This window comes from Arvicola amphibius, chromosome 9 (assembly GCF_903992535.2).
Source record: "Arvicola amphibius chromosome 9, mArvAmp1.2, whole genome shotgun sequence".
In the NCBI taxonomy this organism is placed as follows: domain Eukaryota; kingdom Metazoa; phylum Chordata; class Mammalia; order Rodentia; family Cricetidae; genus Arvicola; species Arvicola amphibius.
This window is the reverse complement of record NC_052055.2, coordinates 78614390-78629928: the sequence shown is the minus strand read 5'-3', so window position 1 is coordinate 78629928 and position 15539 is coordinate 78614390. Positions and strand designations below refer to the sequence as shown.

Below are 15539 nucleotides of genomic sequence, written 5' to 3'. Positions count from 1 at the left end.
AGTTGTGAACCACTACATGGGTGTTCGGGATTGAACCCAGGTCCTCTGAATGAGTAGCCAGTGCTTAGCTTTCCAGTCTCAGGTCTTTTCTTTGTTGAGAACTTGTTCCTCCAACTACAGACAAGGTCATTTACAAACACACACATGCGTGCGCACACCACACACACACACACACACACACACACACACACACACACACCCCATCATAGCTTTTTGACCCACTCTGAACTTATTTACCCATGTGTTGTGTTTATATGTCTAATCTGTCAAGATGTGCTCCATGTCTTTACTGAGAAACTTCCATATACTTTCTGTTGTTGCTTTTTCTTTGCAGAGGCGATCAATATAGACCCTACTTTCTACAGCTTCTAGTTTAATAGTAACACGGACATAAAGAACCACTGAGAAAAGTAGAGCAGTGCAAGTGATTTATGAGTCCCATCTCAGGACGAAAGCATGATGTGCCCAGATGAGGAAATCTGCTGGGAGTGGAGTAGACATGGAATGAGCCCCGGTGAGAGAGAGGCGTGCCATGGTGCTGGCTTCTGCCTCTCAGGCCTCTCCTTCGAGGCAGCATTTGGAGAGAAGGTCCAAAAATGAGATGTGCTGTGGCCACTTTTTTTTTTTTTTTGAGACAGGGTTTCCCTGTAGTTTCTAGAGCCTTGTCCTGGAACTAGCTCTTGTAGACCAGGCTGGCCTCGAACTCAGAGATCCGCCTGCCTCTGCCTCCCGAGTGCTGGGATTAAAGGCGTGCGCCACCACCGCCCGGCTGCCATGGCCACCTTTACATCACATCCTCTCGAAAGTGTGGTGTGCTCTGGCTCCCTTTACATTATGTACTCTCGGAAAAGCAACACAAATAAATAGAAAAGCCCTCATTCATGTCATTCCAAAAAAAGTTTCATTTGATGGTGACACTGTTTTCCAGAGGTTTCTAGATCATGTATATTTAGAAATCTGAAACTAATAAAATGGAAACGGCATGTGGAGGAGCTGTGCCCTGTTCCTAGACAGACCCTCTGACTCCGGTCCCTGCACATCAGTGAATTTTGTCTCTCAACTTTTCAGATGTTGAATGTGTCAGCTACAGGAAGCTTTTTTCTTACTTGGGACAATGTTTCTAGCCAGCCAGTTCCTGCCAATTCTACAGCTCAACAGGTGAGAGTCTCCTTCCAATAATGAAGGTGAGCATGGGAGTTTAAGGCCTGACGTTTGAAAGACTGCCCTTTTATTCATTTTAATAGGTCCAAGCCACCATTGAGGAGCTGCTTGCAGTAAAATGCCATCTGGAACCCGTTTCAGCTCACATTCTGCTCCGACTTGGATTTGAGCAAGGTGTCTCCTGGGTTGACCAGCTCTGGTCCTCTTATCTATCACTGTCTTCCTCTTCTTTCTTAAAGCATAGGAACAATCCCTGTTTCCTGACCAGAGTGTTAGTAGAGTCATATAGAAGCAGGACCCTGGGTCTGGATGGAGCGGCCTCTAGAGTAGCTGTGCACGCGGGAGGAGATGGTTGGGATGCATGCCAGTCTAAGCAGTCTTCTGGGTAGTTCAGTGGAGAGAAACACTGTCCAGAGAGTTTCTTCTAAACGTAGAGAGTAGACATGGCAATGGTAACTTTAAAAAAAAACCTTGTTTAGTTCAAAATCAAAATTCCTATCAATGGTTTTTTGTGTGTGTGCCGATGGAGATCAAACCCCAAGGCATTGCAGATGCCCTGCAGGAGCTCTTCAGCCAAGTCATACTAACATCCTTTTAATTAAAAAAAATTGAGACAAGTTCTAAGTTTGTTTAGATCAGCTTTGAACTTGTGACCCTCCTGTCCCAGCTTCCCAAGTAGCTGGGACTGCAAGCATGCACCACCACTTCTAACTTATACAAGAGAATTAGTATAAAATAATGTAGGCAAGAAATTCTTTTTTCTTCTTTTATTTATTCTTTTGTTTTTATAACTCAACAAAATTATTCTCTCCTTCCCTCTTCCAATTCCTCACCCCATTTCCCCTCTACTCCCCCCAACCACTCCTCCTCCACTGTTTCTCTTCAGATATAGGCAGGCCTTCTGTGGATATCAGCCAGCCAAGGTATATCAAGTTAAAGAAATCCTCAAACTATGCTAATGTGCTCTATTGCCCTCCCCAGGCAATGGACAGCACATTCTGAAACTATTCTTAAAGTGAACTAAAGTTTTATTGAGGGGCTACAGGACTCAGGCTTAGTTTCCAGTACCCATTCCAGTTCCAGGTGATCTGACACTCTCTTTTGATGGACACCCATTGTCTCCCTCATGCACACAGTACACTCCATACACTCAGGCACACATACACATAAAATAAAAAAATAAAGCATCTTTTTTCCATTGACCTTCCTTCTTTCTTGCTTCTCATTAGTTTTTCCTATCTTGGCACACAGAGAAAATGGGATTAATAGTCCATGTTCTGTAGTAGCCAGAAAGGATTTCTCATAGCTAGAGCCTTCCAATTGGAGGGTGCTAGACCTCTGGGCTCTGAATCTCTCCATAGGCTGAGAGGCCAATGTTTCTCTTTTTATCTTGTACACGTACTGTCTTGTTTCATGGCTATGCCTATGTTCCTATTTATTTGGATTATATACAGGCCTAGAAGGTTCCAGCTCTGATGGGGTCCTCACCAGTTCAACTGAGCCCTTCTGTGGCAGATTCAGCCTTGGTCAACTTCGACACCTTATCCTTTACCCCTCAGCTGACAAAAATGGCTATCAGCTGGATCAGTACCCATATGTGAGTATCTATTTTCATGCTTCTGGGCTTGGCAGGTTGGGAGGAGGTGACATTATCATCTGGATTTGACATTAAAATGACAGAGGCACAAGGAAATGATGTAATTTGCCCAGTGTGTTTTGAGCTGAAGTTTGATATTTCTTAGCGGCTTCTCTGGGCCCCTACTTGTTGTAACCTAAGAATGTTACTATTAGCAAGAAGGTCTATGGACATTTTTATTTATTTAGATATTTATTTGCTCTCTACTCTTAAGAAATAGTGCAAATCTTGCAGATAGACTCGGGTTTTGAACACTGATTCACATCTGTGTGTTCTTAATGTTTTACTAAAATACTACATGTCTTAATTGACTCATCTCTGAAACAGTTAATGTGGTCTAGTGCTCAGGAATAGGGTGAAGGTTAATATAGTAAGAAGTTTTGCATCAGTGAGGACACAGCTGTGGGTAGTTATTATTGTCATTATTGCAATTAATGTAAATAATTAATGGATCAGCTGATATACCTAATCCCCTTTGCATTTACTTAATTTTAAAAGAATTTTATACATGAATACTGTATTTCCATAAATCTCACCCTACCCTCTGCCCTTCCAACTCTTGTGTTCCCCTATTCCCTCTTAAATTCATATTCTGTTCCTTTAACTATAACACACACACACACACACACACACACACACAAAATCACGCTCTTGAGTCCACTTGGTGTTGCCCATGTGTGTATGTGTTTGGGGCTGACCATGTGGGACTGGATAACCTATCAGGGGGCTAGTCCCTGAAAAGGATTGATTTTCCCTCTCTCAACAGTCCTTAATTGCCAGGAGTTCTTCATGTAGAGGTGGGGCCTATTGGAATGGGATCTTGGCTTTTACTTGCGCAGGTCATTTTTAGGTGACTGTATTGGTGGGCTGTCATGGGTGCAGCTTCCCTGTCAGGCGCAAAGGACACCATCTTGTTGCAGATGTCCTGGTCCTCTGGCTCTTACCATTTTTCTGCCCTTTCTTCCAAGTATTTCTTGAGCCTTAGGTGTAGGGGTTGTGTTGTAGACGTATCAGCCTGGGCTGGGCACTCCACAGTCAGTGGTTTTCCGCATTTTGTCTAGCTGTGGATTTTTGTGGTGGTCTCTGTCTGCAGCAAGAAAATATTTCTTTGGTGAAGGAGTGAGAAGCTACACTTCCCTGTGGTATAAGGGCAATTATTTAGAATGCAGCTGAGAATTATACCACTTTAGGCGAGTTGCCCCAATTCTTGAACACATTTTTTTAAAAATTACTTTATGAGATGTCTATGGATATTTTTTCTATAAGTATTCATATATGTGTACAGATAAGGGTAGAAGCCAGAAGAGGGTTTTAGCATCTCTGGAAGTGGATTGACAGATGGTTGTGAGCCAACATGTGGGTGATGGGAATCGGACCCAAGTCCTCTGGAAGAGCTGCCAGTGTTCTTAACTGCTAAGCCGATTCTCTGCAGCCTGTCTTGAATACTCCTGCATTCTTGATTTGGTAGCTTTTCCATCGTTGCAAAGAAGTAAAGTTTATTGGTTCTGGAAACCAAGTGAGCTTTCATGGGCGCTTGTGATAATTTGCTCTCTTCCTAGTTGAGCTGTAATAGGAGTTGGTTAGCAGTTGACTCAGGCCAGGATCCTATCCTACCTTCAACCTCTTCTCTATTGCAGGGTCATTCTCAGGGGTACATTGGCCCATTAGGGGAGAGTTGGAAATGCAGGTGAATATCTTTGGTTGTCATAACAGAAGAATTGTTATTGGTATTTAGTAAGTAGAGCCCAGTGGTGCTGTTGAATGTCCCATACCGTATAAGACAACTCTCTCAACTGTTACCCTGCTCCCTCAAAGGCAGGAATGTGGAAGCTGACAATCCCTCCACAAAAGCATCCCCATAGGAAACAACTTGGTATTGGACTGAGTTTAGCACTCAAGTACACTGGGGATTAGAGCAGAAGGAGGGCTGGGGCAGGATAAAAAACTTGCTGAAGGCCCACAGAGGCCTGGGTTAAAGCAGGGATTTTATAACCCACATACTTTAAAATCCTTAATGCTGAACATAGTACTAAACTTTGAAGAGGCTCACCATTGAATACCATTTTCATTTGGCCTCAGAGAAAGCAGCTACTGTGTTATTTCCTGGTTTGGCTTAGGGTGTAAAGAATAATGCTCTGTGCTTCCGGATAGACTGAAAGCCTGAGGAAGGCAGGACCTAGATTCATGCACAGCACACAGCAAGATCTGCAGAGGCAGACTCTTGTCATACGGTGTCTGAATCGCAGTTTCTGGCAGTGCTGAACTGAAGGGCATATTTCGTATCCACAGCTGTGCACTGCATACAGAAGCCACATAAACAGGACCCTGACAATGACTGTTTCTTTCATATCTGGCTTCCAAAATGTCACAAAGAATACCACTTGCGACTGGAGTCTCACGGAACCTCACCCTGAGAGGTAGCTATGGTGGGGAGGTGTGGGTGGATTCTGCCTGTTGGGGAAGGGTGGATTGTTGTCTTAGAGACTGTGGCCCACTTGAGATACTGAGTATTTCATCTGGGTCTCAGATTCTAACTTGAGACTTTGAAATTTTTTGACCTGACAAAGCAGTTTTGACAAGAGATACGGTTATGAGTAGAGAAGGAGCCTGACAGGACCCTGGCATCACATTAGGGACAGAACTTTTAAGATGAGGAGAGTTGAGACTCAGAGAATCTGTACTTCACTGAAATGCACTCAGCAAGTGGTTCTGTAATAAATTGAAGGCACCCTTGTCCATTGATTCTGTTCCCTGCCCAGACATTTCTCATTGCTCTGAAGTTATTTTAAAGCTCAATGAGTCGGTGATACAGGAATACCCAGGATGACTAGAGACTGGCGTGTACTCTATTTAAGATGCACAATTGCATCGTTATTTCAAAGTGCTGCTGATACCTAGTGTCACGAATGAATGACTGACTTGAGATGTGACTCACCAGTGTTGTCGGTGAAAGTAGTCTGACCCTGGGTGTGGGGGGCTGTCTGGTCCCAGTCTTAAGGAGGAGGCCCGGAGACTTTACCCAGAGGCTCCTCCTGTTCTGCTTTGGCAGCTGGCAGTTCACTTGCATTAACCTCTGGGACACATGTGTGCGTCACTCTGAGGATCTCCCATCTTCTCTGGCAAACACACCACTGCTGGTTCATCGGATTGACATTCTTCCTGTGGCCCCGAAGGCAGGCCTGCTTTATCTGGATGAAATTATTCTTGCAGATACAAGCATAACAGGTGATTGTCACATCTGCTGTTCTCTTGGGCCTGCCTGTCAAATGCCTGTCTCGAAGTTCCACACTAGATGTTGTTTTTCTTTTCTGAAGGAGAGAATGGGTGGCTCTCTCCTGCCTGCCATAGTTTGAAGGCAAATGGGGTTGGCCTTGTGCACATTTCCTTCTATGTCTCTCCAACTAATTGCCCTTTCTTTCTTTCTTTCTTTCTTTCTTTCTTTCTTTCTTTCTTTCTTTCTTTCTTCCTTTCTTTCTTTTTCCCTCCCTCCCTCCCTCCCTCCCTCCCTCCCTCCCTCCCTTTATCTCTTTTGTTTACCTCACTATTTTATCTTGCTTTCTGTGCTTGTACTATTATGCCTCCACTTTACTACCGTCTGACTTTGAATATTTGTTTTTCTCCTCTGTAAAGCGAGTGTAATAAAGAGCCAACACCAACACCGAGCCACTGCTAATCTTTTGCTCTGGCACACTTGGAAAACGATGCTGTTCAGATGCAAGTTGAGACGACCAACTGAATTTGTTGGTGTCTGAGACAACTGGCCAGGAAACTTCTGTAGCCCCAAGTACCACCCAGATGTTCAGAGAGCCAAGGCAGCCCGTATTTCACAGACTTAAACACACAGTTTGGGAAACTCTAGACTAGATAAGAGGTGCCACTTCATTTCTCCTCTCTCCATTACACGCCATCCTGCTTCTCCATACCCTGGAAACCAAGGACCCAATGCCTTTTCTTGCCACCCTCACTTTTTACTGCAAAGCTCTGTCAAGATCTAGGATCATCTGGGGGAGAAAGATGATACATGGAGGGATGGGCGGGGACAAGAATGAAGACTGGGATAGGTGAAGCAGTGGTCTTCCTTTGTCACTTTGCTCTGCGGACACTAACTCCCCCACCCTGAGTTTTAGTTAATGAAAAGATGAACTAAGTAAATGAACTCACTCATCATGATTAACAGTATGTATGTCTGATCAATATATTATGTACTCACTCTGCTTACTAGACTGTGGAAGTTCTTTGTGTCTATTATGGTAGCGTTCATATTACTATTTTATTGTTATTATTGATGTTTTCATAATCACTATCATCATCATTATCATCATTATTTCATGTAGTTCTCAAGAGCACCTGAGATAGTCCTGTCACCTCTGTTCTATGTATGAGAAAATCAGGCTAAGAGGGGTTATTCTCAAAGCCTTTCTCTCCCAGTGCATACAACTGGGATATGGTGACAGACTGGAACCCAAAGTTTCCTGACACCATCTCCTTAGAGAGCACATAGTCATATTGAGCAACTGCTCTGTGCCAGTGTTGCAGTAAGAACTGGGCATGCAGGACCAGGCACCATGACATATGCCTTGAAACTCAGCCCTGGAGAGGGTGAGACAGGCAGACCTGTGTGAGTTCAAGGATAACCTGGTCTGCATAGTGAGTTCCAGGATATCCAGGGCTACACAGTGAGACACTGTCTCAAAGCGAGCAAGCAAGCAAGCAAAAACAAACAAAAGTAAGCTAAAACAAACAGTAAAAGAAGTAGTCATTCAAAATGAATAAGACAAGGCTATCACTGTCCTTGAATTCTTTGTAATCTGAACCGTAAGTAATGTTGAGGAAAAGCTGTCTTACCCAGCAGGAAGACACAGGATATTGAAATGTTCAGTGGTCATTGAAGTCAGCAGCCTTCCTGAATTACCTACCAGGAAGATTTCCGTCCATCCCACATGCTGTGATCGTCACTTTAGACACGAGAAAGCTGAGCATTGCAGAGCTTATGTTGGTTAGCAGAGTGGCTGTCCAAGGGAAGTTGGAAAACCTGGATTTGAACTAGCACATTTCTTCACACATATCACTTCATCATGAATAAGCACTGGTTGTGAGAGTAGCTCTGGTTATGAGAGCCTAGTCCATTCCTCAGGTGGATGGCATTGCTAGGGAGGATTTTCTGTGTGTCACTAAGGTTTCCACAGGCTGTGGGAAGGAAGTGGTACCTGTCAGCCACATGTAGAGTGAAGGGGTGTTACAAGAGGTGTTTGGCTGGTCGGAGCTTGTTGATCTTTGCTGCGGAGTTTATTTATGCTCACGTCTGTACACTGCTGCATTTTCCTCTTGGTAATAAGTTGAATGTTGTCTTCCTGTGCCCTTCTCCCGGAGCTTCTCCAATGTAGTAGATGGGTAGGGATATAGACTTCATGTGTGCATGGAGAAACATGTGACTCATCATCTTCAGCCAGAATCTTCCACTTTACAAGCCTCCATTTTGAGTTATTTGGTACTAATTGGATCATTGGTCTCTAGTTTCTCAAGCTGGAACAGCACGCCCAGGTGGGAACCTGGTGGAGTCAGTCTCGGTGGTGGGATTTCCTCCAGTCTACAGCATAGCCTTCTGGTTGGTGGGCTGTGGTTCAGAGCTTCCTCTCATCATTGCGTGGTAAGGAAGTGGTTTTCCTACAAGGATGTCCTCAGTATCCACAGCGGACTACGAAGCACACAGGTGCAGCTTTTATGGAGGTGGCGAAACTCCCTACTGTACTGTTTAGAGCCATGGTCTTATCTCAAGTATGATACACCAGACTCAGATGGAGGTTTGGTGTAGAAACAAATTGCTGGGACGTGGTAGTTTGGGGTCTGAAAATTTGAATTTTCTATGACCTACTGGTGCTGACTCAGCCGGGAGCTACATTTAGGAGCCTATTTCTGTTGAATTTGTTTTGGATGGTTTGTTATGTTTCTCAGAGTAAACACTGTTTTCCATTTATTCCCCTAATTGCAGTCCAGGTATATTGATCTTGTTGGAATTCCTTCATTTTAAGGAACAAAAACAGGCATTTCTGAGAACTCACCAGCAGATGGCAGTAGAGCATCATAAGCATGGCTACGTAGTTGTGACTTATTTCTAAGGGTAGTTTACAACGCAGAGACTAAAGATCAGCCTCCTTGAAGTCTGGGGACCACATGTATGTTACCCTTTTAAATTTCACTTAAACTTTGCAGGATCAACAGAACTGAAATGCTCTGTCTTGTATGTGCACTGCATATACACGTATGTGTATACATATACATTATATACACATGCATACAAAATAGTGCCATATCGGATAGCTCTCAGCTATTAACTATGAAGTGATAAAAGCTAGTTTGAGATACTCTGTACAGTACACTCAGAGGGCTCCTGATGACCTTCCTCTCTGGCTTTATCTCAAGTCCCCAGGCTCCTCTGGAAGCCTGTGACCACGCTGGAAAACAGGACGGGTCTGTCTGGAGCATGCCTTTCAAAGAACACCAATCCCATTCATGATCTAAAGACCTCCTCAAAAGTTTAACATCCTAAAGCCATGTCCTTGGGGCTCAGATTTCAACAAGTGACTTCTGTGTTTGTGAGGGGACACAACTAGTCAGATCATGGCAGTGATTGGACAGTTTACAACCCCAGTCCATGCCGCAGTTATTTGGATCATTTGCTTATCAAAAGCAGGGCTACACTGGCACTGGGTTTATATATAAGAAGTTAGTGAGGTGGGGTAGATGCTCCAGCAGGAGGTGTTGGGGAGACACTGAGGGACCAGGGCACATTGACTCGGAGTATGCAAATGAGGCTCTTAGGATGGCCATGTCTTCTTTGAACCAGAAATGGGGGTGGCAGGTGGATGGGAGAATTGCTTGTTGCTCTGGATCCCTGTGTTCATAGGATCAATGTTGGTAGTACGTTCTTAAGGAGCCTTCTGTTTATACCACACTGTTCCTGCTGTGGTGGGAAAAGGGCATCCAGTAGTTGGGAGATCCAACTCAAAGCATAGACACATGGAGTGAGGTGTCTTTGTAAAGAGCTGGGTTTTGTTGGCATCACACATACTAAGGACTGTGGTGGCTAACACTTTGCTTTTGATGTGCTGCAGCTATGTGCCCGCTGAGAAGACAGGAGAAGGATCTGAACTGATTGAGGTGACAGCACAGAGACTCCAGAGGACAAGCCCGCCTTTAGGAGGACATTTCTTCCTCCAACTCTTTGATACAGTGATACTCGGTAAAGGGCTATCAGGGTATGGTGGCGGAAGTCACAAAATTATCCCACATTAGTCCAGAATTATGAATAATAAAAAGTTATTTATTTAGGGGAGACTTACAGATCACTGTCCTAGATAACAGTCCTCTGCACGAATGGGGAACAGGAACAGAGTCTCTCAGCCGGAAGTGAGAAGCAAGAGAGTAAGCACACACTTTACAGCTGCATTTATAGTATAAGAGACCATGCCCAAGTGGGTTGTTATCTTAATGACTATTGGCTGAAGGTGCAGAATGTGCTCACACAGCAAGGGTACAATGATTCTCATGTTTATGCTGGGGATACATAAGGTAAACGTCAGACTGCGAGTTCCACAGTTAAGGTGACAGATCAGAAATGGCTGTTTTAAGATTAAAGACCCGAGAAGAGATGGACTGTTCAATCCCAGCCTTTTCAATTTGTAGATGAGGAAAGTGAGTGAATTGGCTTCCTGAGGCTGTGGTAATGAATTATCACAAACTTGGAGACTTAGAGCTACGGAAGTTTTTCTTAGTTCTGGAGTCTGAAGCCTCACGTGAAGGTGTGAGTAGGGCCCCAACTGTCCCTGCTCTAGGGGACGATGTGTTGGTTGTCCTCTTTAGCCCCGGCCGATGCTGCCAATCCTCAAGTGAAGCTGCGATGCTTTAACCTGTGCCTGTGCTCATGGCCTGTTTTTCCTTTGTCTCAAAACTTCCTCTGCCTTGGTCTCGAAGGATGCACAAGAATTTACTGCACGATTCATGATAAACTTTTTCTTTCACGTCTTAACTTGGCCATGTCTTCTGCCACATGAGAAAACATTTACTCTTTGGCCTTGCAAAGGGTTAAGAGGATACTGTCACATCTCTTTTATTGTGGGGGTTGGGATTCAGCCAGCCACATTGAAGCTTCCCTGAAGTTCTTAAAAACAATCCGTGACAGGGTCTAGATGTGAACCTGGGTGTTTTGGGTTCAAATTCATCTTCTGTCTGAAATTTCCTAGGCCAAAGCCCCTTGTACCCGTGTCTTCAGAGTTAAATGTAGTGGCAATTATTTTGCTATTGAGGATTTTAGCAGTCACCCAAGTTTGAGATTATGGACACAATTAGCACAGTGCTTTAAGAGCTTTAATAATACAGACTTTAAACAAAGCACAGACTATGAGAAAAGATAACAATATTGTTCAATAATCTTATTGATAAATACTGGCAGAAGTGAGGGGCTTCAGAAGCGAGGCTCAGAGGCATTCAGGAAAGCTATATGGGTAGGTGATAGATGCTTCCCAAACCTTTTTGTTTTTCCTGAGAAAGGCTCTTCCTGGGTGAGAGGTGCATAGGGGCGTTTTGACTATAATGTGACAACGAAGAAAAAGCTGAAGACACCTTGGTTATCGGAGCCTGGTAAATGGGCCAGTATCCACAGCGCCTTCGTCTCTATGGCACGAACCAGAACCAGCACCAGGCTATGCGTCTCACAAGTGAGAGATTATCTGCGGAGGTCCTTTCCTGCTATCAGATACAACCTGATGCTTGTCACATTACTGCCGGCAGAGTCACCAAGGAAAGCCAGCCTTAGCCCAAATTTTTGAAATGAGCACAGACCCCCCAATTATGTGCGAATGTAGAGCAATGCTTTTTAATCATGGAACCATGGTTGGCCTTGTGGAAACACAGTGGCACTTTATTAACCCTTCAGGGCAGCATGGCAGTCAAGAGGAAGGCTCTGGAGCAGGTGGACGGCAGCCTGAATTTTAATCCAAACCTGCCTTCCTGGCTTGGCAAGCTTTTGAATACCATTAGGGTTCATTTTCGTCATCCGTCAGGTAGGCACGGAGGTGCCCCAAATGGCCCACCTCGTGGTGCTGTTGGGACTAGCTAATGAAATGGAAACTTTGGATAAAGTGTGAAGCACAGAGATTTGTTATTTCTCAGTGGGGATGCGGAGCGGGGAAGCAGGTGGCTGGGCTTAGAGGAGATTCTAATAGAGAGAGCAAAGAGAAGTGCCAACATTCCTCAGCTGTGTTGGCTACGTTTTATGGGTGTCAGCTGCTGTACGCCGCCCCTACTCCCTGTGAAAGGTGGCCAAGATTTCTCTGTTCACAGGACCAGCTAAAATTTTCCCAAGAAAAAGCCAACATTTAATTAGACTTTCAGTCATCACAAAGGTGTCTGGAGCGTGTGTGTCCAGTTGATAGCTGAGACCGTCTTGTCTGACATTGCATGGTCACTGTTTGCCATGTGATATGTCACACTGAAGGAAGCATCTCAGTGTAAAAAAATAGGCATCTACTTCTGGGGGAAAAACATGATTTTAAGTCGGGTAAAGGTGCTCTTGTGTTATATTTTGATTCTGAACGTCTCCTGCAAGTTTAGCATGATCCTGGTGTTTATTTTCTTCTATCCTTGTCGTTGACACCCACAAGGAGGATTCACTGACATCATGTTTTCTGCAAACTCTTGGCTCGCAGATGTTCCGGTGCACATGTCTTCCAGACAGCTTCACAAGCTATTGCAGGACAATGCTGACGCGTCCACAGCTGGATACCTCAATATCAGTGACATCACTGTGACAAAGGAGCTAAACTCCTGCTATGAACATGTGTGGACTCTTACTTGGACTACTCAGATTGGGGATTTGCCCAATTTTATCAGTGTGGGTATAACCAAACTTTTTTGTGGTATAGATTTGAAGGAGAAATTTTGTAAAGAAATACAGAATTATATGGATAAAAATGGATATAGATTATTATTGTTATTTGTTGCCATATTCTAGCAAAGGGGCTCTATATACTTCATCAGAAAGTTTCAACCTGAATTTTTCCATCTCAGATCTCATTGTATTAAACCCAGTGCTTCCTTTCCTAATTTAGGGCAGGGGAAGGAGCTGCTGGTCAGTGTCCACCACATAGTTTTCCACATCTGTTTGTGGATAGTTCAAACAGATGTGATCGACTTGATCATCATGAGGCAGATGGCATGGCAGAAGGGAATTTGGAAAAGGATTTTCTGTCTTTGGATAATGACAAAAGCAGATGCTCTTGCATATGTAACGTTTTAAAAAATAATCGAATGATCATCTAGCACTTGCTTATTATAAAATGAAGCCTGAGATGAAATTTTATCCAAGCTTTATGGCACTATCAGATGAGTGGTTTCTCAAGTGAAATCCTGGAGTGAGATGGAAGAAGAATGATAATGTTTGTGCTGATCTCAAAGCACTATGTTCTTACATTTTATTTTAATATTTAGATTACAAGCTAATATAAAAAGAGGCACATAGAAGAAAGTTTCTCAAGACTTAACATTATTCTTATTATTTGAGTGTGTGTGCTTCTGCTTGACAACTCCTCTCACAAACAGATAGCCCATGTTTACCTTTTATTAGCCACTTTTTATTTATTTTTAACTATTAGGTTTCTAGACAAGGTTTCTCTGTGTAACAGCCCTAGCTGTCCTGGAACTAACTCTTAGATTAAAATTCTTTATCAATTCAAGCTATGAGAGTATTTCAAACAGAATGTGGGATAAAAACTCATTTGTTGCCCTCAAGGTGAGATTTCTTTTCCATGACAGAATTGATCAGAAATGTAACTCTCTCAGATCTCAGATCAAAATCTCACTGGAGTGAACCCTGCTGTAACTGCTCGTGTGGTATATGATGGTGGAGTTTTCCTTGGACCCATCTTCGGAGACATGTTGGCAACTGCCAACCAGAAAACTCAGGTGAGAATGATGGGCCCCTAGCACCGAGCATATTTCAAGTTCTTCACTTGTTTGCATTGAAAGCCAACTGGTTCAACTTCTGTGACTCATCTTTTTTTTTTTTTTCATTTGGATTGCTTTCACAGCGTTTCCAAAGTACTATGAAAACATAATTGCTTTGCAAGCAATCATGGTCTTTATAAATACTGATGCTATTATTGTGGTACAAAAACAGAGGGCCCATATAGCTAAATATGTATAACTAATTATTAAGTATCCAAACTAAGAATGATTAAATATAATTATTCTTTTTAAAAATTTATTATTATCATTATTCATTATTGTTGTTGCTGTATGTGTGATGTGTGTGCAGGTTGGGGTAGGAGAACATATGACTGGGCATGCATGCGGAGGCCAGAGGATAACTTTATGGAGTTGGTTCCTTCCTTTCATTTTACGTGGGTTCCAGGGATTGAACTCAGGTCATCAGGGTTGGGTGGCAAGTACCTTTATCAGTTGAGCCATCTTGCTGTTCCTGACCATTATTTTCATCTTTTGAAAATCATTACAAATAAAACTGAAGGGCCCTTTGTCACCCATGCCATTCAAGTGTGCCTTTCCTCTTACAGAGAACTTACATAACGTGGCTGCGCGTCTAGCCCATTTAAAAAATCCTACAGAATTGATCAAGTCGATCAAGTCATATCTTTTATCCTCTCCCCCCTCCCCAATTTTGACCATTATTTGAGGTAGCATTCAAACTGAGTTAGCATTCATTTGGTTCCACTGGAATGGAGAGCTGTGGAGTCTGAATTTATCATCTATGACAAAAACAACTTCGGACCAAATGTAGAAATATACTTTGGTCCACAGTGAAGGCAGAGGGACAGTGCCTAGTTTGTACTAGTGGGGGGAAAAGGTTGTTTTCATGATGTGCAGGCCTAGGAAGAGAAATATCCAAGTTTATGAATTTACTTACCAGACGAAAGAGGACACACATTTTAAAAACAATTTATCATATTCAGTCATGTACAATATAGGTATCTGGAAGAGTCACAGGGCCTCGGAGTTGCCCTGTGAGACTGGGAATCCCAGAAAGGACACTATTTCAGAAAGCCATGTATTAACCATGTATTAACAAATGGATCTCAGCATTTCCACAACTTTGAGAAAGTATAATTTGTTTTGAGCCATTCTTTTTTTGTATAAGAACTTACATTGAGAAAATAGAAAAGAGGAACTGAGAATGTATGAATCATAAAGACATTTTAATTTAGGAAATGCTCACAGATCCTTTGTGACTGCCCTTGTGTTCCTGAAGTCCATACATTTGCTGTTAATTCTCTCACCTCCCTCCCCCAGGTGGCCGTGGAAGTGAATGACATACCAGCTCATTGTTCAGGCTCCTGCTCTTTCCAGTACCTGCAAGAGTCAACTCCCAGTGTGGATTATGTGTGGCATTCCCCTGGTAGGCTCTAGATATGAATCAGTGATTTTTAGTAGAGGCCATGTAGAGGGTAGGAGCATCAGCATTTTCAGAAGATGTGCATGCAATGGAAGGTGCGTGTTTGGTCCATGAAGGGATGTCATTTCTTATTTAAATATATGTGTGTGATTATTATTAGTCCTTCAATTTGAACTTCCTTTATATTATTATTAGGTGATTTACTTGTATGAAGTTATAGCATTTCATTGCTAGTCCGAGGAAGTTGAAGGTGGGGACTGTATAACAGAATAAAGAATGCAGTTGTCTCAGTCATTAGTCGACTCTTCCAGTTTTGGGAGAGAAAGCTGAAAGAGAACA

The 15539-nt window shown here is 43.1% G+C and overlaps 1 protein-coding gene across 1 annotated transcript in view; it reads left to right on the top strand.

Moving 5' to 3' along the window:
* The first annotated feature begins 456 nt into the window (after positions 1-456).
* The window catches only part of Pkhd1 (PKHD1 ciliary IPT domain containing fibrocystin/polyductin), a 380278-nt gene continuing 365195 nt past the window's right edge, over positions 457-15539 (top strand). Inside the window, exons 1-11 of the mRNA XM_038343811.1 lie at positions 457-588; positions 1069-1158; positions 1245-1335; positions 2616-2758; positions 5087-5214; positions 5847-6022; positions 8312-8444; positions 9910-10037; positions 12502-12686; positions 13634-13756; positions 15098-15203. Of these exons, the coding sequence (XP_038199739.1) occupies positions 457-588; positions 1069-1158; positions 1245-1335; positions 2616-2758; positions 5087-5214; positions 5847-6022; positions 8312-8444; positions 9910-10037; positions 12502-12686; positions 13634-13756; positions 15098-15203 (1435 nt within the window). The remainder of the gene's footprint in view (positions 589-1068; positions 1159-1244; positions 1336-2615; positions 2759-5086; positions 5215-5846; positions 6023-8311; positions 8445-9909; positions 10038-12501; positions 12687-13633; positions 13757-15097; positions 15204-15539) is intronic.